Consider the following 24,253-nt stretch of genomic DNA (forward strand, 5'->3'; position numbering starts at 1 on the left):
TAACACCCCTCTCCCCACCCTCCCACCCCTAGGATTCAATGGCTTCAGCACATCCAATTTAAGATCACCAGGTGGTTAAAACTATGAATCAAGCATGAGTAGGTAAGTTCATTTCCATTTTATGATGAGCAAACTTATCTTGAGAACACGTGGAATGGGTACATGCCTCCTGGAGTCAAACCTGGAAGAACCAGTACCAAGCAAGACATGGAACTCTATCTTAGAAATGGGCTTCACACAGCTCACAAAGGCAGTGACTTCTTCCCATGGACGATCCAGGGAGCTACAAGGTCAAGGGGACTGCTTGGTGTGCCTCCTTTCCAGGGTCATAAAACAGGGACCAGGCGCTGGTGAGTGGCTCCCACAAAGTCACCCAGCCAGGCAGGGCCCGACGGGGGTTGAGAGCCAGGTGTCCTGTCTCCAAGCATCTCTGGGGTCATGCTCTGTTGAGCTGGGCATGACCTCTAGGGGTTGAAAAACATTTTTTTACCCAACTGTTTCCAAGGCTTAGCAGAAAGTGGAGGAATGTTCTTGTGCACTGGCTGAAAGGGAAGCAAAGAAGGAATGGATATGAACCTCTGCTTCGGCAGAACGTGGGGTCACAAATGCGTGTCATCCACAACCTTCTCACCCACCAGAAACACCGGAAAGATGCCAGTTTCCTCTGAGATTAAATTCTTAACTCGCTGTTCAGTCTCTCTGGGTACTATCTGCCTCTGCCCTTCCTACCGAGTTCCTGTGGGTCTTTCTTACAGCCTCGGTTGTACGAGAGTCTTTTTGCTAGTCTCCAGTTTGTTTTTGGTGAGAGTGGCTCCACCTGTAGATTTAATTTTGATGTATTCGTGGGGAGATGTGAGCTCCACTGTCTGGATCTCCCTCTTCTATAGGTATCATCTTCCTTAGATCCTAATACATCCCTCCTCATCACTCCCATTCTATAGGTGTGGAAACTGAGGCTTGGAGGACTGAAGTCATTTGCCTAAGGTCACCCAGCAGTGGAGCAGGAATTTAAACCCAGTTCTGGCCAGCTGGCTCCTGAGAGCCATCCTCAATTGTCTCCCTCAGTCCTGCTCTCCCCAGTGGCCCCAGCACTTCTCCGTTTAAGGTTCACAGACTCAGGTGGGTCAGACCCATTCTAAGGACTGTTCCTGTCATCAGCAGGTAATAGACATCAATCCCCACAGCTCTAGATTTTCCAGGAGGACTCACACCTGAATATTCTGGAATCTGAAACGTGGGGTATGCCTTGCAAGGACATTCGGGGGAAGTCGCCTGCTGTCAAGGGCTTTCATTTACTGGGTGGGTGTTCAGTTGTACCCTGGTCCTTTGCATCTCACCTCTGGCACCGGCCTCCCCCACCATCATTCTGTTCCTGCTCCAGTGGTTCCTTGAAGCCAAGATCTTTCCTGCCTCGGGACCTTTGCCTTCCCACTCCTTCTGCCTGAGCACCGTGTCAGATCTTGGCTCAGGTGGCACCTGCTCCCAGCTCCCTGACCCCCCTCTGAAGCAGCTCCCCCACCACCCAGCTATGCTGCATCACATGGCCTGTCTGTCGGGCTTCCTTCCCGCCACTGCAATCTTTGCCTTTCTTACTGATTTGCTGACTGACTGGCTTAGTCTCCTCCTAGGAAATAAACCCCGAGAAGAGGAGCCCTGATATATCCACGGTGTCCCCCCCAGCACCAGGTGGGCTTGCCCGCTGGGTATTTCCACCATCACCACTTAGCACCTGGTTCCTGCCCATCAGAGTTGGCCCCTGACAGGATGGTGTGACAGAGGGAGGGAGGCAGAGGGCCCGCCTTCACAGGACAGAGAGGATGTGTCTGCCTGTTCATGGAACCATTAAGGCAAAGGGATGGAAAATAAGTTGCAACTTAGTCTAGCCTTAGGATTTAGGGCCACAAGCTATAGAAACTTCCCCTTCTGATCACACTCAAAGCTCTCACATAATTTCACTTTACAATTATACAGGAATTTGAAAATCCTACCCACAGGTAAAGCCCCACTCCTGCCCTGACTCATCAGGCCTCCCACTCACCTGCTGCCGTTGCTTTATTGAAAGTGCCTCTGTTGTCCTTTCCCAGGTTCGGCCACATTCTTGAAGGCACCCTCTGTGAAAAGAACTGGGCTCTATCAGGGCAGGTGTGCCCATTCCTGCTCAAATGCTCACGGCTCACCAGCCAAACTAAGTCCAAACACCTCAGCCTGGCCCAGCACTCTGGCCCTGCCCCCTTTTGTCCCCCAAATGAGGTCACCCAGTCCCCACTCCAGCATCCCCTCCCCCTCCCCATGGTCCCTGGCCTCATCTGGCTTCATCTCCAGCTGTCTCCTGCCTTGCTCACCACCCACCCTGGCTGCTGTGATGGCCAAGCTGCTTCAACCCCAGGATTTTCACACCTGCTGTTCTTCCGTCCACTATTTCTTATTTAAACTGGGCTTCAATGTCCCCTCCTCAGAGAGCCTTCCTTGACATCCTAGTCTAAGGTGTCCTTTTCAGAGCATCTTGTATGTGACTTCAGTGGTCCTGATCACTGTTATCATGAAATAACCACTTGGGCCTTATTTATGTTTTAATTTTCTGCTTGATATCAGCTGCATGATGACAGGGACTAGGTCTGCCATGTCACAAATGTAGCCTCAATCTCCAGCACAAGATGAAAAGCAATGTTTGATAAATACATATTGTCAATTCTTAAAAAAGATATAGTGGGTGAATGGAACAATGGATGGATGGATGGAAGACTGGATGGATGGGTAGATGGGTGGATAGATGGATGGGTGGATGGATAGATGAGAGGATGGATGGATGGATGGATGAATGGATAATGGATAGATGATAGGATGAAAGAATGGTGTCAGCCATATTTTCCAATTCCTTAAATGAAAGTAGGAGGAACTTTTGCATGTCTAGTCCCAGGTTCTGTTTAGCGTGAAGCTATGTTTGCTGTAAGCCCTTCTTTTGCCCACCAACAGACAACAGGCCTTCTGTTTTATTTCCCAATCCTAGTTCCCACTTTGTCCCCTATAAGACACCTCTAAGCTGCAGCCTCAGTCCCAGCCTGCAGCCTAGAATGGCTCCTGCCCACATCAGATGCCACCTGGAGGACTGCTCAGGCAGAGGAGAAATTTTCACAACAGAAGCATCTTGGCATCCCACCACCTCACCCCTAAAGTGCCGTCTGACAGTGTAAAAGCCACCAGGGAGAACACACTCATGTTCCTTCACAGCAACTTCAAACTGTGGCTTTCTTAACAGTCCATGGGGTTTTCCTTCTCTTCTTCACCCCAGAAATGCCCATGGCCCTTTTGAGTACCCTCTGCAAGGAAGGAATGCCTCTCTTACCTGGATATTCTTTGTAAAATTTGTGTCGGAAGAATCGTCCATCTGGAAAACAAGTGACAGGATTAAACTTCTTCTGGGGAGTTTCCAAGGCCACACTATTTTCCTAATCATACTAAGGAATTATTTGTGTTTTCCATTCTCATTCTCTCACGCGCGTACAGTGTGACATCACAGCTGATCGAATGCAGAAGCTGATGTGAAGACCCAGTGCTGTGAATCCACATATTACAATTGCAAACATGGGAAACAATAACACACGTCTCACTCTGCACATGGGTTGGAAAGTATAGCTATTTTTAAGAAAAAAATATTATTCCTGTTTTACTCCATAGTGAGTCTATCATCATTTTTAATGAATTAACACATAAATATTTGGGATGTCTCTGCTTTCCTTTCAAATATAGCAAATACCCACAACCAGAGCCCACACAAAGGAGGGCTCTTTGGAGTTCTCAGTATTTTTGAGTCTAAAGAGGTCCTGAGACCAAAAAAGCTTGTGAATCACTCTCTTATGAACTAGAAGCCAATTCCAACATATGGTTCAGCAAATGTCATGACAAAATATGTTCCCATGGGGGACAAATAGCAGTTTTTTGAGTGTTCAAAAGAGACTCGAGGGATGGAGCATATATCTCAGTGGTAGAGCACACGCTTGGCGTGCACCAAGTCCTGGGTTCAAACCCCAATGCCTCCATTAAGGGGGGAAAGAAGAGACTTGAATCTCATTACCACAAAGAAAACAACTAGCCTATGACTCTTCACCCTGCTGCTTCACTATCCTCTCTGAGCCTCAGTTTTCCCACCTGGAAATGGGCATACAATGAATACCTCAAGTTATTTTGAGGGATTAAAAGAAAGAATTTCATTTAAAACATGTATATGCAAATATTAGAAGGAAACACATGAAACTGCCACTTCTGTGTATAAAAAGCGGTCAACTCTTGGCAGTTCCCTGAGTCTCAAATTACTAAGAATTCCCACCACATAATTTCCACAGCTATCATTAATCCCAACCCCCTCCTCCGCCCTGACCCGATCACAGCAGTAAAATATTTTGTGGAGGGAGCTGGGGAAATTTAACATGGGAGAGTGGAGAAATCTGGCCGATCACATAGACATTTCACTTGGCAATGCCTCAAACAGTCAACTCCACGCATCAGCCTGGTCTGATTGCTGTAATGTCAATACATCACATTTGCACACTTGAAACTAATACTGTATGTCAATTACAGCTCAATAAAAAATCGTATTTATGCAATCAGTGGGCATTTTGTTCTCCTTCTGTTGTGTGGCCATCCTAAAAATCACCAGGGTGTCCAGGACCAGCACTGCCATTTACTGTACAAGCACTAACAGGGGCCAGTCCACACCCTTGGGCAGAGAACTTATCAGCAACCTCAGTGACAACTATTTCTGATTATTTTCTGAAGCAAATAGCAAGATTTTTCTAGGCCGGAGGCTCTCTGAAACATTCCTGCTCCTCCCTTCTCCCTGGGGATGGATTCCATCCCTGAATCTCCCAGAAAGGAGATGGTGGTCTTTGCAGAACTGGGCTCCCTTATCACACCTGATGTGAATCCCTTTTACAAAATAAATCCACTGATTGGAGCCCCTGCTCCATTTGGCTGTGTGACCGCATTATCCTCTTGCAGCAGCCAGTGAAGTCACTTTGTCAGAGGTGAGTGCGGGCCCCTGTGTCTCCCCTATCTTGGATGCTCAGGCTTGGAGAGTCATCGAACTCACTCAGGAGGTACACCGAGGACCCCAACCTTGCTCTCTGAGAAACAAGATCAACCTTGTGTGTCAATGTTCATTTTCCTCTTGAGAGAGACATGAACGCCTCAAATGTCAGGGTCCAGGCAGACAGGCTGTAAAATCTGAATGCTCCTCAGCACCCTTGAGCAGCCGGCTCTCTGGGGAGACTTGCATCTGAGGCATGTGCATAAGATCTGCAACTTACTTTCAAGTAGTCCCCCAAATAAATAAGTAGATTTAGAGAGAGAGTATGGGGTGGGGGAGAGAGAGAGAATGAGAGAGCATGACAGAGGAAACAGGATTTTAACAACTGATGAATCAGGGTGGAGGGTCCAAGGGACTCTTCTCGCCCCTTTTCTGTAAGTCAGAAATTATTTCAAATATGCAGTTAATTTTTTTTTAAATAAAAGCCTTCTTCCTTGGTTACCCCGAGACAAGAGTGCCCCTTTCTTCCCTTAGACCAAGGCTCCAAGGGAAGTGGTTAGAATTTAAGATGTTTGCAAATTCCTGTACAATCATCAACAATTATTGCTAAGTGACAGCCTGTGGGGACAAGGCTTGGGGAAATGTTATTCACATTTCCATCTGGAAGGCTCAGATCATTCCTGAGGGGTGGGGGAAGACATGCGCACATGTCCAGGCTTCGGAGCAGGTGGACGGGCTTGGAATTCTCACTCTGCTCCTCATTAGGCGGGTGCGTTGTCTGGGCCAGTTTCTGATCTCACGTCCTCCCTCTCCCCTAACACAGGTGATGGCAGTGCACATTTCTTGAGGACCTACTCTGTGTCAGGGGCTGCTCTAAGCACTTTATAAGTGTTCTCTCATCCAAACCACGTAACTACCGCAAGAAGCCTTTACACTTGTGACTCTTGTAACTCTCACCAGCTCCATTTTACAAATGAAGAAACTGAGGCTAAGAAAGGTTAGCTGCCCAAGGTCATCTGGGAAGGAAATTGCAGGATTTGAATCTGTCTCAGTGGTTCTGAGGCTGCGCTCTTTTTTTTTAAATTGAAGTATAGTTGATTTACAATGTTGTGTTAGTTCTTGGTGTACAGCATAGTGATTCAGTTATACATATGTTCTTTTTCATTATAGGTTATTACAAGATATTGAATGTAGTTCCCTGAGCTATACAGCAGGTCCTTGTTGTTTATCTATTTTATGTATAGTAGTGTGTATCTGCAAATCTCAAACTCCTAATTTATCCCTCTCTCATCCCCTTTCCCCTTTGGTAACCATAAATTTGTTTTCTATGTCTGTGAGTCTCTTTCTGTTTTATAAATCAATTCATTTGTACAATTTTTTTTAGAATCCACATATATGTGATATCACATGATATTTGTTTTTCTCTGTCTGACTTACTTCACTTAGTATGATAATCTCTAGGTCTATCCATATTGCTGCAAATGGCACTATTTCATTCTTTTTTACGGCTGAGTAATATTCCATTGTATAAATATAACACATCTTCTTTATCCAGACATCTGTCAATGGACATTTAGATTGTTTCCATGTCTTGGCTATTGTAAATAGTGCTGCTATGAATATTGAGGTGCGTGTATCTTTTTGAATTAGAGCTCCCTCTGGATATATGCTCAGGAGTGGGATTGCTGGATCATAGGCTAAGTCTATTTTCAGTTTTCAAAGGAACCTCCGTACTGTCCTCCATAGTGGCTACACCAAACCACGAAGGTTACACTATTTTTTTTTTCTGGGTTATGATTTAGGCTTTATTTTGCTTTTAAAAGGCTTGTTAAATTTGTACCTTACTGTAGAGGAAGTAGAAAGAAAAAAGAAAGGAAGGGTGTGGTTTAAAACTGATAGAGGTCCTTTAGGATCTTTAAACTTCTTTTTTTTTTTAATTAAAAAATTAAGCAGAGAATGAAAGCAGGTTTAGAAATCCAAGGATTTTCCATACTGCTTTTCGTTCCAGATTTTCAGTTTTTTCAAAACACATTTTTTTAACTTAAAATTTAATTGTCATAGATTCTGGGTGTGTGATTTGCTTTCCCCCCACTTACAAGTTAATAAGTTAGTCTGTTACTATTTCATGGATGTTGGCAAGAAAACAGAATCCTACCAGGTCAGAGATAAGGACTTTATTGCTCCCGGTACAGCAAGCAGCAGGAGCTTCAGTATACTTGCCAAGGCTACACTCTCAATCACACTGGCCGCTGTTCCTGGTTATACTTCTTTTGCAGGCTTGCACTGAAGCTTAGGGACAGCACCACGAGGTCCTCAATCTTCCAGAGGCATCATCAGTGCAGTCACCTGACTATCCACTCTTTCTGTTTATCTCCATCCTGGTAGTGAGTCTTTTTTGAACTGGTTTGGTCCCTCGAGAATTGGTTTGAACATGTCTAGCTTATGCTGATCTTGGAGGTCATCTAACTGAACAAGCAAATCAGCTGAGAAAGATGCAGTAATTCCAGGCCCTTCCAGTTATAATAGTGACATTTCAGTCCAGAAAAGTCCTGACTTGCCCTGCAGCTCTTTTGGAAAAGCCTATTCCATCCATATTCCAGCAGGTTCCTACAGGCTGGCCTGCCCTCGGGAGGTACATCCAAGGGACTGCACACCTCGGCCACCTGCAGTGTGATGTGGTGTAAACAGCAGTGGTGTAAACAGAAGGGATTCTGCTCTGTGCTTGAGAAGCGACAGGCCTGTTTACCTGGATTAAGTCATTTATTCCTCAAAGAGTCCGTTGCTTAACTACTGTTAGCCCAGTTTACAGATAAGGAAAGTGAGGCCTGACAAGGTTGGGCTATTCACCACATTCAGCAGTGAGAGGCCAAGGGGCCACCGGAACTGTGGCTGTCTGACTGGAGAACCCACTTGTGATTCCCAAGAGCAAGGGGGATGTAGAAGAAACCGCAGATTCCTGGGTGATTCCAATCCTTTTATATGTAATTTTCTTTCAAAGCTCAGAATTCCAGGAACTAGGATTCTCGAGACAGTTCAATGTCTCACAATTCTATTATTTGCAAAGATAACGATGCTAAATGTATAACAGATTTAATGTCTATATTGTTCTTGAAATACCTTAGAGAAAGAAATTCTCAAGTCAGGGGAAAATGCTTTGGGACAATGCACTGGGTTCTTTTGGCCAATAGGTCTGCTGCACTTACCCTCAGTCTTGACTGAGGTGCTGCCCTCAGCTGTGAGGGCTCAGAGATGCTGATCTGGGGACACGGGCCCCGGACTATGTGGTCTCAAAGTTCCCATGAGCTCGTCTTTGACAAGTCACCCAATGTCTCCCCAAAGTGCTGGATTCTTTGCTTGCCACCCATTTCTGCCAAATTCCATACCAAACCTCTCCCCCTTACGCCTTGCGAGGCAGAAGTGGTCCCCGCAACACCCCGCCCCCCACAGTCCTGGCTCTGTTGTCCTTGCCCTCCTGTGGAAAGTATACAAACTATAGCAAAGCTCTTTGCGCCCTTCACTCTATTTACTTATTGCCTTGTCTCCAAAGACAAATAATAAAGTCACACTGAGTGGTCCCAGCAGAGGTCCTTGTGGAGCCCACTGGCACTCTTTGAAGCCACTCTGAAGTTCATGAAAACCTCCACTCCTGGGCTCTCTGTGTGCCTGGCACCTCCTGACACCTTAACCCTACTCCCCACTGTGGGACCACTCCGCATACCTGCATTTCTGCAAGATAGAAAACATCTTCTTTTGATGTGTGTTTACTGCAACAAAAGTCATCTACGCAGGAGAGAGCCTGGCTCACGATACTCCAGGTGGACAGGTCTCACATCCCGCCCTCATCAAAGTCATAAAACCTATTTCAGAGAAGTCCCTGCCAGGTCTTACAGCCAGCAGGTACCTGTGCTCTAACTGATCATGCAGCAAGGTCAGCGGAGGGGGTTGGCCCACGTCCTGTGCAGATGAGGAGGGTGAGGAGCAGGGAAGAGGTGGGACTGGAGGAGGGTGGCTCCAGGCTCAGGGGTCTGGGAGCTTCCTCAGGACAGGTCTCCCAGGGGAGGTTCCAGGGAGAGGTAGGTGGGGTTTGGGTGTCCAAACTCACCTGCTGGCCGGCGCTGCTTGACACACTGCCCACGGTTGGGGATGCCCTCAGCCACGTCACCTGGGCTCAGGATGTGGCACTCGTAGCCCGAGGGGCAGAGGAGCGGCTCTGCCCCATCCTCTGTGGTGCTGCAGGCCTCTGCTGTAGGAGGGACACACACCAGGCTCTCAGGGACAGCTCCCCACGTGGCTCTGCACCCCAGATTCCAGGCTGTGCCTTGGGTTTCACTCACAGTGGCATGTGTGCGCCAACGCGCCCTCACATGCATCATGATTTACGTACATGTAAGTTCACCCCCACATGATGAAACATACATGCTCTTGCTTACGATCACACGTATGCACATGTTCACGCACCAAAATTCTGATACACACACACATTTTTCACATCTCACAAGTCCTAACACATACATGCAGCCAGCCACACCCATGTCCACATGCACACAAATCCTGCACACACACACACACACACACTCATACCTACAGCTACATACATGCACGAACATGGATGCACAAATACTCAGACACACAGCTACAAGGACAGCCACACGGTTCCATGCAGAGCCACATGTCCTACAGACACAGTCATGCACACAGATGTGCGCAGAGTCACGAGCCCAGCTGCTCAGACGCAAAGGTCATACCCGCACCCCTACAGTGGTCCAGGCTCCTGGGCCTGTCTGCTGCTCATTTCAGAAACTGCTCTCCACCCACCCCAGAAGGAGGCCACTTTGGCAGGGAACAGTGAAGCACTATGGTGACTTTAGGGATCTGAAAACCAACCCCAAGCCCCCTCCTTCTCAATTCTCCACCCAGGGAGGAGGCCCCATTCCAAGGGACAGTCACACCCCACACTGTTCTAGGGATTCTGAGAGCCTGGCCACGCCCCAGCCATCCCCTCCCGTGTTGGGGTGGGTATTTGAGCACAGGCAGCCTGCGGGAGGACGGGCAGCCCCTGGTTATCAGTTTCCTGGGGTCAGCCTGGCTTTGCTGTAGGGCTGGACTTCACCCTGCAGGTACCTTGCAACACCTCCTCCGGGCCATCCAGAAGCCAGCCGTTGCCCCCAAGCCATCGAGGTTTCGGCTGCACTAGCCAGTCTAAAACTAACAAGATAATTCATGGTTAAACCGAGGCCTTCCTCAGGCAGCTGAGAAATGCCCCAGCCTCTGGAGGTGGGGGAGCCTACATCTCATGATGAAACAGAGTCTCCCTGCAGGAGAAACAACTCAGTCCTCCAGCAAAAGTTCTTCTTTTTAGTAACAGAACTTAATTTTTTTTAAATAGGAAATTTATTAATATTTCCTGTATAGGGAAATGTACACCTTTTGCTATACTTCCTGGAATACTTAAATTCGGTCAAAGCCTCCTATCAATTTGCAGACCTTAAAGACCTGGAGGCCCAGGGTCTCGCCTCTCTGCTCCTCCACTAGAACTTTCTGGGATCACCTACTACATAAGCTCCCTGCATCCTAGACCTTATCTCGGGGTCTGCTTTGGAGGGAACCCACACACAGATTGCAAGTGTGTAAGCTGCTTAGCACAAGGCCTGGTGCATTTCAAGTCATGTTAGATCAGCGGTTCTCAATTTTGGGGAGCAACTGTGTCCCCCAGGGAAACATCTAGCAAAGTCTAGAGATATTTTTAGTTGTGACAGTGTGGGATGGGGTACTGCTGGCATCTAGTGGGTAGAGGCTAGGGATACAACTCAACATGCTGTAATGCCAAGGTCAGCCCCCCAGCCCCATCCCAACTAGAATTAAACAACCCCAAATGTCAGGAGTGCCAAGGGTGAGAAACCTTGTGCTATACACTATTATTATAATTCTTACTGTGACTAATTAGTATTCTGACAGCCCTTCCTGCTGGCCAGTGAAAGCTAGGCCTTCATTGATTCATTCAGTACTCACTGAGTAGCTTTTATGTGCTTAGAGACTATTAGGAGGTGGGGGTTTTGCAGTGAATGAAACAGACCAAACTTCCTATTTCATGGGGCCGACCTTCAGGTGAAGGGAACAGTCAGTAAACATATAAAACACAATATTCCAAACTGAGCTATAAAGAAAGCTGTAGCAGGGAAGGCAGTACGGAATGGCCAGAAGAAAGACTGCCATTTAGAGAGAGAAATCTTCCCAGAGAAAGTGACCACCTCTAAGATTTGAAGTTGGTGAGGAAGTGAGCTGTGTGGGTATCTGGGGGAAGGATGTTCTGGGCTGGGACGGATCCCGCAGATGGGCCCAGAGGCCTCACATCCCTACACTCAGAGCATAAGGCAGTGAACATTTCTCCATAGTCAGAAAACTGGGTTGAAACTCCAGGTCTGCCTGCTGTGACCTGGGGTAAGGGATTCAGCTTCTCGGAGCTTCAATGTCTTCAGCTGTAAAATAGGGCAGATAGCAGGCTCTTCACCCCATGGGACTGTGTGAGCATGAATTGAGAATGATGTAAGGAAAGGCTATTTGGAATGTCATGGACAGTTGTACATTTTGTGCACTGTTCAAAAACACCTGTTCTAGGCGGCAAGTGAGGCTGGAATCCCTATGCTCTCAGTCCAAAGCAAGGGGCACTTTTTTGACCTGTCCAACCAAATAGGAGTACTTTTCTATGCTTCCTCCACCAGGAGGGGGCGCCAATTTGTTTTTCTTATAAAAGGCCCTGTAGGAGCCAGCCTGGCCAAGAGGCTGTGCTCGAAGACTGTCATTATAAGCATTATGAAGCGGTGCTGAGTCCCTTGTCATCGCTGTGACCTCACCACAAAGAAAACAAAATGTGTTCATTGTTGCCTCGGCCTCAGGGGGACCACACCTCTCGCTGAAAGTACAGTCCAAAGCAGGCTGCTGTCTATCAAAGACTCAGCCCAGAGCAGAACCGAGAGTGGAGGAAACTTTACTGCCCACCCACTGCAAGCATTTAGGGGCACAGATTCTCCCTCAAGGGGGAGGTAGCTGCCTGTAACCACCCCACCCCCACAATATTCTCCCGGGGCTCCCTTCCCTCCCCTCCCAAACCTCTCCAGAAACTCCTTCCCTCCAAAGATGAACCTCTGAGGACTGTTTCTCCCAAAGAGATTCACGTTGAGATTCAACAAGCAACCTATGGATTCTCTGCCCCTCCTAGCACTTCCGGTGGTCTGTGCCTTCTCATTTCAGTCCTGCTTTACAGGTGGGGATTTAAGGAGGTGCCCAGCTAGCTAGTGGATTTGAATCTTCCATCCTCTCTGGGGCGCACCCCACCTGGATGACTAAGGTGTCTGGTCTCCATCTCAAACATCCCCGGGGCAGGGCATCGTGAGTGAAGTGGGCCTGGTGGGGTTCCTGGAAAATTGGAGGGGCCCCCTGACACCTAGGGGCACCTGAGGCTCCAGCAGACAGTGGCCCAGGGAATGCAGTCTAGGATTTTTAAGGAAAGCTGGAAATCTGGATTGTTTATAAAATAGCTCCCCCATCTTCATAGGAACAGGTGTTCGGGAAACAGGCGTCTCCTGGACGGTAGCGCCCTGAGGGCAATGGCGAGCCCCTCATACAGCACGTGCTCCGTTCATCCGGCTGGACGCTTGCTCAAGGAGCTCTGTGTTCCCATTTCACAGATGGGTCCCCCTAGGTGGCTCAGGTTTAATTAAGCCCAGCTGTTTCTCCAGTCGCGCAAAGCCGGGCAGGGCGGTTCACCTCTGGTGCCCCCCCGCCCCGTCCCATATCCACCTGACCGGGGGAAGCCTACCTGGCGGGGGCGGCACGGCCTCCAGGCAGGCGTAGGCGCAGCCGTTGTAGCAGCAGCGTCGGTGCCGCGGGCACTCGGAGTCGGCCTGGCAGCGCGCGGCCTGGCAGGCGCCGGGGGGCAGCGAGCGCGGGGGCGGCGGGCAGCGGTCTGCGCGGGGCTGCCGGGGGCCGCCTGCCTCCTCGGCCTGCGGGAAGAGGGCGGTGTCAGCGGGGCGGTGGCAGCGGATCCCAGCGCCTCCGTGAGCTGTGCGCCGCGGGCCAGTCGCTGGGCCTCTCTGAACCGCCGCGTCCTTGTGTAATCACAGCAGAGCCAGGCTCAGCGGGTTGCTCTGAGGATGAAAAGATGCTGTTTCTCTCTGTAATAGCCCCAAACTGAACGAACTATAAGACCATCAGCAGCAAATATGAATCTGGAAAAGAATTGTAAAGTATCTATCCTGTTATATATACGTACGTACATATATATATGTTACACACACAAACACATAGATACTTATGTATATTTCTTTACATACATATATCTTTCTTATAATGCATATGTTTATATAGAGCTTTGAGAATTTACAAATCACCCACAAAATGAATAAATGCACACAATAAACTTGAACCAACCTCAGAAACATAATATTGAGGGGGAAAAATGCTGGCTCACAGGAGAACACAGTGTGAATCCATTTATACTTTGATTTCAAAAACAGGCAAAGCTGATGTCAGGTGTGAGAAGTCAGCAGAATGGTCCCCTGGTGAGTGGTGACCTTAAGGGGGCCTGGGGGGTCCCTGGGGGCTGGCCTTGTTCTGTTTCTTAATCTGAGTGATGGTTACATGGTGTGTTTGCTTTGTGGGTATTCATGGAGCTGGATTCAGGATTTTTGCACTTTTTGGTACAATGTTTCAATATAAAATTTAAAAATATGATCAACTACTTAACATATAGGAAGTATGGATGAATGACCAATAAAATAAGCATCTTAGAGGTGGGATTGGGAGAGTTTAAGTCACAGCAGGGAACCCAGCCTGGGTCCCTCTGACATCAGACCCCATCCATGCCGGGACTGTTCTGCTTCTGGATTTGAAGGTGTGGTGAATGGAGGGCAGCTCTTATATCTCCCTACACACACACACACACACACACAGAGTTAGACACAGAGTCGGTTCATTGGGGAAAAAAACATCTTGGCTTGCTCTGTCTCCTACTTATGCCTAAGCTGCTACTCCCATCTAAAATGCTTTACCTACTTACCCCCCACCCCCCAATATATACATAGTTCAAAATCCTGCCTGTTGTACTGTCCAAGTAAATAATGCATGTCTGCAGACTGGAATAGCATGCAGCCTTTAAAACCTGCTTCTTAGCACAGGGAACCATATTCACTATCATGTAGTAACCTATAATGAAAAAGAATATGAAAAAGAATATATATATGTGTGTGTGTGTGTGTGTGTGTATAACTGAATCACTATGCTGTACATCAGAGACTAACACAACATTGTAAATCGACTGTGCTTCAACTAAAAAAAAAAAAAACCTGCTTATGAGGGATCCCCAAGAGATGGTGGTTTGGGAAGAAAATTAAGGTGTAAACAATCTGTATGCTCTGCACCTAACTATGTCTTAAAATATCCATAGGCACACACATGTAATATGCATGTATTTATACGGGCCTAGAACCCATTTTTGGAAGGATATACAAGAATCCACAAGAAGCCGTTGTCAAAGGTTGCCTCTGGAGAGAAGTATTAAGTTCTGAAGCCAAGGGAGATTTCTCCTTATTTACTGAACACTCTTTTCTTCTCATTACATGCTCTTCTGCATGGTTTATATATATACACACATATATATACACATATATATATACACACACACACATACATACACACATTTTTTTGCCATGAACACATTTTTTTTTCATTTTAAAGAAGACAATTAAAACATTTAAAAAGTATAAGTACTTATTAAGAATTATTAATGACAGGAAAAGCCCTTATGATATGTTGGTAAAAAATTTAAAAGGCAAGCTACAAAATTACAGATGCCTTCAACCGCCAAAGATGCTTGAACGTCCTTCCTGCCCATCTACTGCAGTGGCTGCAAACTCCATGCGCTGCTCCCAATCCCCTGTAGGGGGCGTCAGGTCACTGAGAACAGGTCCCCTCCAAGCACATCTGCCAGCCGGTGCAACTGCCAGGACCAGCGGTTTTCAAACTACCTCCCAGGGGCCCCCAAGGGCTAAGACTGAGGGCCAGGGGATAAGGAAACAGTGACTAAATGGGGCTCAGGGAGGCGGGGTTGGGGGAGACAGCCGGGGTAGGGTGGGGTTCCTGGCCCCACCCAAGCTTCACCCAGAGAATTCACCTTTTTTGAGAAATAGAAGTATAGTTGATTTTCAATATTGTGTTAGTTTCAGGTGATCAGCAAAGTGATTCAGTTATATATATATTTTTTTCAGATTATTTTTCGTTATAGGTTATTACAAGATACTGTGTATAATTCCCAATGCTATACTGTAAACCCTTGTTGCTGATCTAGTTTGTGTATAGTAGTTTGTACCCAGAAAATTCTTTTCTCCCTTATATAAATTATTTAATTTATGAAAAGTAAAAATGAATATAAAGCCAGTATTTGGTGGATAAGGAAACGAAGCCAAAACAAAGAGGAGACCTTGTAACTCCTGGATCTTCTAACCTCCAGTTCAACCTTTTCGGTCTCTCTGATTCCTGTAGCCTCATGAATAATTTCCAAGCTGCAAGCAGGGCACATAATCCCACACCATTAACTCTCAGTTTGTTTCTTCAGAATTAATGACATCGGACCCATGTTGGGGCCCCAGCATTTTAATCCTAATCGAACGTGACAGCTGCCCTGGCCTCCTTCAGAGGCTGGTGGAGGATGCCTTGGCGTGGCCGGGAAGAGATGGCTGGTTTTTCTGCCCAGCCTGTTTTTATATCAAGCCTCATTTATGAAATTTAATGCAACCTGGAGATCAGACGGGAAATGCTTTCCACTCCATCTCCAATGCCTCCTGTCCAGTGACTTCCTAATGGCAGACCCCAGCAGGGGGGGCGTGTGGATAGAAAGCAATTTTAGATGCTCCATGACTCTCTGGGGAAAATTCAAACGTCGTTTCTCAGAATTTGGAGAGAACAAAGGAGATAAGCGCCTTAGAAGTCAAATCGCCCCAGTGATTTATGGTGCCGCCGAAACAACAGATGGTTCTGGGTGATAAAGGACCAATTTCACCGAGGGGCCCAGATTAAAGGATTAAATGTTTTGAAAAATATTTCATGTCATACAAGGTGATGCTCACAGAAGGTCCTAAACAAAGGCTGTTCCTGGAGTTCTGAGAAAGAACAGACTTCTAGCAAAGAAATAAATAGATCACCCTTCAATGACTTTCGAGCCCAGGGGGTCAAAAGTTAAAGGCAGAAGTCCTCAGACTAAAGGTCAGACCCCAGCTGGCCCCACACCCTGGCCCCTCCACTGCTCTGATCTCCCTCCCTGCCTCCCATCACTTTCCTCTCCCTCATTACTGGTCAGTGGTCAGGCCTCTCTGAGGTCCTACCTCTGGGCCTTTGCACGGGCTGTGCCTCCCTCTGGAGATGCCCACCTGGCTCCGGCCCTCACTTCCTCCAGGACTCTGCTCACATGTGCCCTTATCTGGTGCTCCTTGTTCCCCTCTGCCTGCTTCATGTAGCTCCAAAGCCTGATCACCCTCGGGAGGTCCATGTGTTGGCACACTATTTAGTTTATTGTTTTTCTCCTGCTACAGCTTGCTCTCCTGAGGACTTGGTTTTCTTCCCACCTGTGTCCCCAGCACCTACGACCATGCCTGGCATATAGCAGGTGCTCAGATCCTCTTTGTTGTGGTTGAAAGAAAGCTGTGATGATGAAGATGTGACAAGGATGGGCAGCACCTGCTGGCGGTGATCCACATGCCGGGCGTCCTTCTAGGCATTTATGTGTATGAACTGATGAATTCGCACACCATCCCTGTGTGGTTGGCTCTGCACACCAAGTGGCCTGCAGTGACGTGGGTCTGTCCCTTCATGCCCATTTCATACTCGACCTTACCCACAGTGTCATGCTGCCAGCCAGCAACAGAGGCAGGATTCAAACCTGGGTTTGTCTGACTCTGGCAATTTCCTGTCCCTGGAACCTGGATCTCACCTTTGAGAGCCTTCTTACCTTGTGGGCTCAGGGTCCCTTTCTCTCACATGCCCTTGCCTCCTGCCTATGGACCAGCCCCAGCTCAGGATGTAGCCACTTAGCTGACTCCCGCAGGTATACTTTCTGGTAAGAACCCGTCTCTGCAGCCCCTGCCAGCCGTCCCCTCCATTGCCACTCAGCTGAAAAGAAAATAATGGCATGTCAGATCTCTCTGAGAAAGGAGGCAGCTCACCCCAGACTGACGACGTCCTCCATGAAAATCCCAGACAACCCACGATCTCCATCTTTTCTTGTCATTCCTGCTAAGGGATTGTATAGCAAGCTTGCTTCAGCACAGCTGCTGAACATACATTTCTAGTGCAACTGAGACAAGAATGTCTCAGGGCTGCGTGCCTTTCTTGGATAAAAATGGTTGTTCCCTTAAGGTGTCAACCTGGTGGCTATTTTTTCCCCTTCCTAGGGGGGATATTTTTGGAAGCCTCCATAGATTTGCAGAGCCATTCTTCTGCTGAGAGTGTCAGGAAGCAGGTAGGGAAATACTAATTCTGGGCTGTTTCAGTGGGAAGCCCATTTCCACAAGTCCAAGTCCAGATGCCACTGAAGCAAATGGGTGGATGTCCAACCAGAGGAGTCTGGATGAATAAATAATGGCACATCCGTACCTCGGAACACCACAGACGCCTTTGAAAAGAGGACACAGATCTATCATATTAACGTATTCACCACGTATTGTTCAGTGAAAAAGGCAAGATGCAACACAGTGTGAGTAATAAGCCAGACACAAATTCTGTGTATTATAGGAAATGCCCAGAATAGGGAAATTCATGGAGACAGGAAGCAGATCGGTGGCTGCCAGGGGCGGGGGTTGGGGGGTTAGGGGGAGAGGGGTGGGGAGCAGCTGCTTAATGGGCGCAGGGTCTCCTTTTGGGGTGATGGAAATATTTTGGAACTAAACAGAGGTGGTGATTGTGCAACATTGCGAATGTACTAAATGCCACTGAACTGTTCACTTGAAAATGGTTAATTTTATATTTTGTGAATTTCATCACAATAAAAAGTTTAAACACTATGAGCAAATACCACTAAGAAGACAATGTGTGCTGCTCAAAAATGTCTGGGTGCACACACACACACCAGAATGTCGACAGAGCTAATGTTTTAGAGGGAGAATTTAGATCATTTTTACTTACTTATGACTGTATTGTCTGAATGTCTTTCTCAGTAAACATCATTGTTTTTATAATCAGGAAAAATATTTAAACCATTTCCATTTAAGGAGAAAGAATCCAATCTGCAAAGCTGCCCCAGTTACCCCAGGTCTCTCCCTCAGCTTTCCCACCCCTTCATTCTCGTGCAAGAGCTTTACCCTCCTTTGGAATGTTCCAGCGACTTAATGGCCTGACCAAGAAAAATGCAGTCTAGGACTGGTTTGCTTGGGTGCAGGAAGAAAGCCAATTTTCCTCTAAGCTTTCCTTGCTCTTCCTCTGGAATTCGGACGTCAAAGATCTAAAAATATGTCTCTCCCTGGAACAGAGGGTTTAAGAGTTCAGTGTGCGGTGACGAATGCCATTTCCTGACCTCAACACTGGCCTCTGGGACTTCCTCAGAGAGGTACTCAGAAACCCTGGATCTCACACCCAGACAAACCGTCTCAGTGCATGTTGAGAGCAAGACTGCGAACTCAGCCACCTCCTTCAGCTGGTGTCCATTGAGCCCTGTTGCACATCTGGAAGTCTCCTAGAATTTCCATCTTTTCTCTTCCATTCTAGAAGGCTTTAATGTAATTTATTCCTTCATTTCATGGTAAAGTCAAAGTTTCCAGTCTTATGCCACACCAGGCACTGGCTGCAGAGCTGAGCTGAACCAGAAGACACTGCCCCTGCCTTCATGTGGTTCAGCTCCAGGACATGGGTCATCTGCGAAAGTAGGTAATGAAAAACTAAACAAACCATGCAGATCATAATGATGGAGCTAAATGTTAAGAAGGAGAAATGGAGAAGCTATGAAAACTTTGAAGGGATTGCTAAGTGGGATGGCAGGGGATTCGGGAACAGCCCTCTGAGGAGGAGACCATGAGGCTTAGACAAGCCTGGCCAGGACTCTGCTGGGGAACCAATGCCCTGAGGGCCGCCCAGGCTGCTGGGGACCTGCTCCCCCGACCACGTGGATCCTGGGGACCTTCACAGCATCCCTAAGAGGGACCTCAAGTTCCCACTGTTTGTTTATTTAATTATCATGGTAAAATACTTATAACCTAAAATTTCCCATTTTTACGTGTTCAATTCTATGGCACTGATGAACTTCACAATAATGTGCAATCACCACTTCTGTCTGTTTCTAAAACATCACCTCATCCCACCCCCAGCCCCTGGCATCCTCTGATCTACTTTCTGTCCTTATGAATGGCCTCTTCTGGACATTTTGTACAAATAGATCCCATGATATGGCCTTCTCTGACTGGCACCTTATACTGAGCATCATGTTTCCAGGGTTCATCCACACTGTAGCGTGTCTCAGACCCTTTAATGGCTGAATACTATTCCACTGTGTGGATACACCCCTCTTTGTTCATCCATTCAGAGCATATGGGCATCTGGACTGTTTCCACTTTGTCCACTGTCATGACCAGTGCCGCTCTGGACGGTCAGGTAAGCTTCCCTCTGCTTTCCCTCTCGAACATGCCCTCCCAGATTATCACGACACAGGCCCTGCAGGCTTTTTCCCTTGCTCATTTCCCCCTGGAATTAATTTCAAGCCTGAAACCTCAGAAGACAAAGAAGCCAAGTTCAGAGAGCAGAAAGTCACCTCCAAGGTCACACTATTCATTTATTTCTCCTTCCTTCCATCGATCCGCCCGCCCATCTATCCAGCTCACCCCCCAATTCTTAAAATGTTTCTGAGTGCCTGTGATGTGTCAGGCTCTAGGCTGGGTCCCTGGGTATGACCGAGCCTACCATGAGGGGCTTCACCATGGCACGCCACTTCCCCTCTCTCCTGCCCCTGGGAAGGACCTGCGGGCTCTTGGCCGTGAAGACTCCAGGGCCCACAGATCAGCCCCTCCCCTCCAGACGGATGCATCTTAGTGGTCCTGATGTTGAGGTCCTACCAGAGTGCATTCTCACATCTCTCAAGGAGTGAGGAAAGTCTCCAGGCTCTGAGGGCACAGTGATAGCTTTACTTGTCCATGGCCAAAACAGTGTGGGGTGAGTCACCCCCCACTTTGGCCTTGATTTCATCTGGGAAATGTCCACCATCAGGGCTGCTGCATGCAAGCAACGCAACTTCCAGTTCCTGGAAGCTGACCTTATGCATGTCCTAGGGCCGCCATAACAAAGCACTGCAGACTGAGTGGTTTAAAACAGCAGAAAGGTGTTCTATCCCAGCTCTGGGGGCCAGAAGTCCAAAGTCAAGGTGTCAGCAGAGCTGATTCCTTCTGGAGGCTGTGAGGGAGAATCTGTTCTGCATTTCTCTCCCAGTTTCCCATGGTTCCTGGACGTCCTTGGGAGTTCCTTTGCTTGCAGTTGTGTCACTGTAATCTCTGCCTCTGTCTTCAGACTGGCTTCTCCCCATCAGTCTCTGTTTCTGTGTCTCTCATCTTATAACCTCACCAGCCACATCAGCCTACCTTATTTCAATATGCCCTCATCTTAATTAATTACATTCTGATGACTCTATTTCCAAATAAAGTCACATTCACAGGTACTAGAGGTTAGGACTTGAACAAATCTTTTTTTGGGGGGGGTGGAGGAAGGGACAAAATTAAACCCACAACACAGATCTGAGACTAGGGTTTTAGTGCAGGTAGTATATTTGGGTGGGGGAGGGTCCCAGGCAGCTCCTCGGAAGAATGAGGATGCGAGGCAAGGAAGGAAGGGGACATATGGAGACCATGAATGCATAGGTGACTGCTCTGGGCCCCTAGAGCTCAAACCCAAGGGGAACTTCTGAGAAATTATCCAGATCATTCTTGAGAGGTGTCCCATCCTGGGCTGAGGAAGCTGGACCATGGTCCATCCTCAGCAACCATCGTCCCCAGTCTTCCAGGCCTCCTCATTCCTCCTCGTGAGATGTCACAGCACCCGATCCTGTGACGCTCCAGGATGAGGGGGAGATCAGGCCTGATGATGTACTGGAAATCTCTCTGTGGTCCTAGAACCAAAGTGCTGGATATTTTGAGGCCTAAATATTCCTGTTGGGCCAGCAACGCGCACACAGGAGTCCAACCAGAAAAGAGTCTCTCCCTCTGTGCACACGAGCCCTCTCCTAGAGCAAGGACTGCCCTCTCGATGGCTGCAGATGCAGCCCTTCTGCTGCTGTGCCTCAGCCATGCTGAGTCTTCTTCCAGGAACGTCCTTCCTCCTTCTAATTGTTAATAGCTCTTCAAGATCTGGCCAGAGTCCACCTCCTCCAGGAAGCCCTCCATGACTACAGTATCTCACAAACCGTCTCCCCCTTCCACACACCTACCACCATTTCACTTGCTACTAGGACTTTCTCCACCTGTGTGACTTCCTGCTTAATCTGTAGAGTGTGAGTCCTGGAGACTGAGATTAGCCTTAATACAGTTTCATAGATCACACGGTGCCTGGGGTCATTAAACATCCCCTCTCCTTCTTCTCCACCTGGCAAACTCCTATTCATCCTTCAAAGCCCTAGGTTGAATGTCCCCAATGCTGGGGCAGAGCTGCACACCTTCTTCTGTGATTCCATTGTATTTGCCCATAATTTACCCACAAGAATGTATTGGGTGCCAACTTAATGGCAGATACCTGGCAATGCACCAGGAACACTGCACCAAATGAGACAGAATCAGGTCCCACAGTGAGGAACCTGCCTTCCACCTGGGGAAGCAAACACCATCCAGTTTCATAATTATTTGAGTAAAAGTCACTAAGATGCATTGACCACTCACTATGCACCAAGAGCTCAATGCGTATGGAGTCATTTAGTCCTCATATACATGCTAAGAGTGCTAGTATCATCTTCTTGAAACTTCTGTGCCTCTGTGCTCCCTTTTGGGGTGGGGGAGCTAAAATGCCACCCTCCCCCACCCCTACTCTCTCTCCTAGTCCCCTTCCTGCTTTCTTTCTTTCCTTGACACTTGTCACCGAACACGCTAGCAGCAGACCTCGGACATACAGTGGGTTTGGTTCCAGATCACCACAATAAAGCAAGTCACACAATGTTTTTGGTTTCCCAGTGCATCTATGTTTACATTATACTGTAGCATATCAAGTGTATAACGGCATTACATCTAAAGAAACAATGTACACACCTTAATTTAAAAATACTTTCCCTATGTATCTGTGTAACTGAATCACTTTGCTGTACACCTAAAACTAACACAACGTTGCAAATCAACTATATTTAAATTTTTAAAAGTGAATAAAAAATACTCTATGGCTGAAAAGTGCTAGTCTCCCTCTGAGCCTTTAATGGTCACATCAAAGATCACCGATCACAGATCAATATAACAAGTAAAGGAATAATGAAAAAGTTTGAAATGGTGTGTGAATCACCAAAATGTGACACAGAGACACGATGTGAGCAAATGCTGTTGGAAACATGGTGTCAATAGACTTGCTCAGCACAGGGTTGCCACAAACATGCAATGTGTAAAAAAGCAGTATCTGCGAAGTGCAATAGAACGAGGTGTACTTGTGAATGTTTTCCTTTCACTTTTCATTCATTCTCGGCAACCCCATGCCCATGGGGGTAACGTGAGTTCCCCAGGGCAGGGATCTGATGTCTGTTTCCCCGCAGCCTAAGACAACAGTGGCCTAGGAAAACAGTTGCGATCAAACTTACGTATTTGTTGAAAGGAGCTGAAAGAAACACTTCAATTTGTCCTTTTCAGATGAGTTCATTGGTGCTCAGAGAGGTCAAATGACTTTCCTGATGTTACACAGCATGTGAGCAGCAGAACCCAGATTCAAACTTGGACAGGGCTGCAAGGGCGCATGTTTCTCACCTCTCGCCACATCATGCCATCCCTTTGTATTGCTGTCACATGTCACTCAAGGCCTCCCCCACTCGACTATGCCACCCTCAAGGATGGGAGCTGGTGTGTGCACAGGACCGCACACAGCGCCTGGCCCGGAGCAGTTTCCACTAAATGTTTACTGAATGAGTCACTAACTGCACGGATGCACGACTGCATCCTATTGACATTTGGTTATTGATTGTTAAGACACAACACTCAGTTTTAAGTCCCTGGACTTTTAAATCAGATGCTGTTTGTCAGGAGAAAGTAAACTTTGGTAGGCAAAAGCACATCCCTATCCCCTGTGCATTTCTAGATGTCCCTTGCTACTTTACTTCCAGGCACAGAGCTTTTTGAGGACTGTGCGTTCCATCCACTCCCCACCCGACTTTGGCACAGCTCAAAGAAAGACTCCTGCCCTGTCCAGCCCATGTTTGGGGGGTACTTGCATGCCATCCAGCATGGGGATCGCCCATCTCCTCCCAGCACCCCCAGCCCGGGTACTTACTCGGGACTTCTCTGCCAGCCTCGCATGCAATGCCCGTTTCCAGATATTCTTGGCAGAACCAGCTTCAAGGAGCAGAAGCAGGAAGCACAGAGCCCAGATGACCTTCCTTCGGCTGCTGCCTGTCCTGTGGCTGGTCAAAGGCATTTCCTCTCGGATGGTCAGAGGAGAGGGGCCCTCTTGCCGGGTGGGTCCTGGAAGCAGGGAGCAGAAGTGTGCTCAGGCTGCCGGATGGTCTCAGCTCCACTCAGCCAGGTCCCTGGGATCATGTGTCTGCGCCCAGCACAGGCCCCCACCCCCACCCCCACTCCCGGTGGTGGCCGCCCGCCTGGTTATTTTTAGCTTGCCCTATTACATCTGGTCCCAGAGACTCCAACCAAGACCAAGACGTCTGCAGCCCTGGCAGCTCAGAAGGCAGAGGCAGCAGGCAGGAGCACCAGGCTGGCTTGGAGACGTGGCCGGGAGTGGCCCTGTCACTCTGGGATAATAAGCACTTCCTTGCGGGCTGGGTGGTCTCCTCCCAAGGAGATGTGCTGGCTTTAGGGGGGTGGCCAGGGCTGGATGGGGGTGAGCACAGGGGGGAACCAGCTGGCAGGATGTGTGGGGGCTTGTGGCTGCTACCTCGTCCAAGTTTTATGCTGGCCTAACAAACTCTTCTGCCCACAAAAACTTCTTTGGAAGACTTGTCACTGAATGGGGACTGGTGGAGGTAGTGACTGTGGGAGGGGAACTCATGTCATTGAACCCTGGTGATCTCCTCTC

The 24,253-nt window shown here is 47.9% G+C and overlaps 1 protein-coding gene across 3 annotated transcripts; it reads right to left on the reverse strand.

Annotated features, from left to right (window-relative positions):
- Positions 1-103: 103 nt before the first annotated feature.
- On the reverse strand, positions 104-23,995 carry WFDC1 (WAP four-disulfide core domain 1). 3 transcript variants are annotated; one of them, XM_074370343.1, is made up of 8 exons: positions 23,847-23,995; positions 23,495-23,685; positions 12,840-13,023; positions 10,145-10,228; positions 9,126-9,266; positions 3,344-3,385; positions 2,039-2,111; positions 104-542 (listed from the first exon to the last, which is right to left on the reverse strand). In XM_074370343.1, the coding sequence occupies exons 2-7, from the start codon at positions 23,636-23,638 to the stop codon at positions 2,053-2,055; spliced, it is 654 nt and encodes a 217-aa protein (XP_074226444.1). In that variant the 5' UTR covers positions 23,639-23,685; positions 23,847-23,995; the 3' UTR covers positions 104-542; positions 2,039-2,052. The 3 variants fall into 3 exon arrangements, with proteins under 3 accessions (XP_074226444.1, XP_074226443.1, XP_074226445.1); XM_074370342.1 differs by lacking the exon at positions 23,847-23,995 and having other exon boundaries at positions 23,495-23,782; XM_074370344.1 differs by lacking the exons at positions 10,145-10,228; positions 23,847-23,995 and having other exon boundaries at positions 23,495-23,784.
- Positions 23,996-24,253: the final 258 nt, after the last annotated feature.

Source organism: Camelus bactrianus, chromosome 9 (assembly GCF_048773025.1).
Source record: "Camelus bactrianus isolate YW-2024 breed Bactrian camel chromosome 9, ASM4877302v1, whole genome shotgun sequence".
Taxonomy (NCBI): domain Eukaryota; kingdom Metazoa; phylum Chordata; class Mammalia; order Artiodactyla; family Camelidae; genus Camelus; species Camelus bactrianus.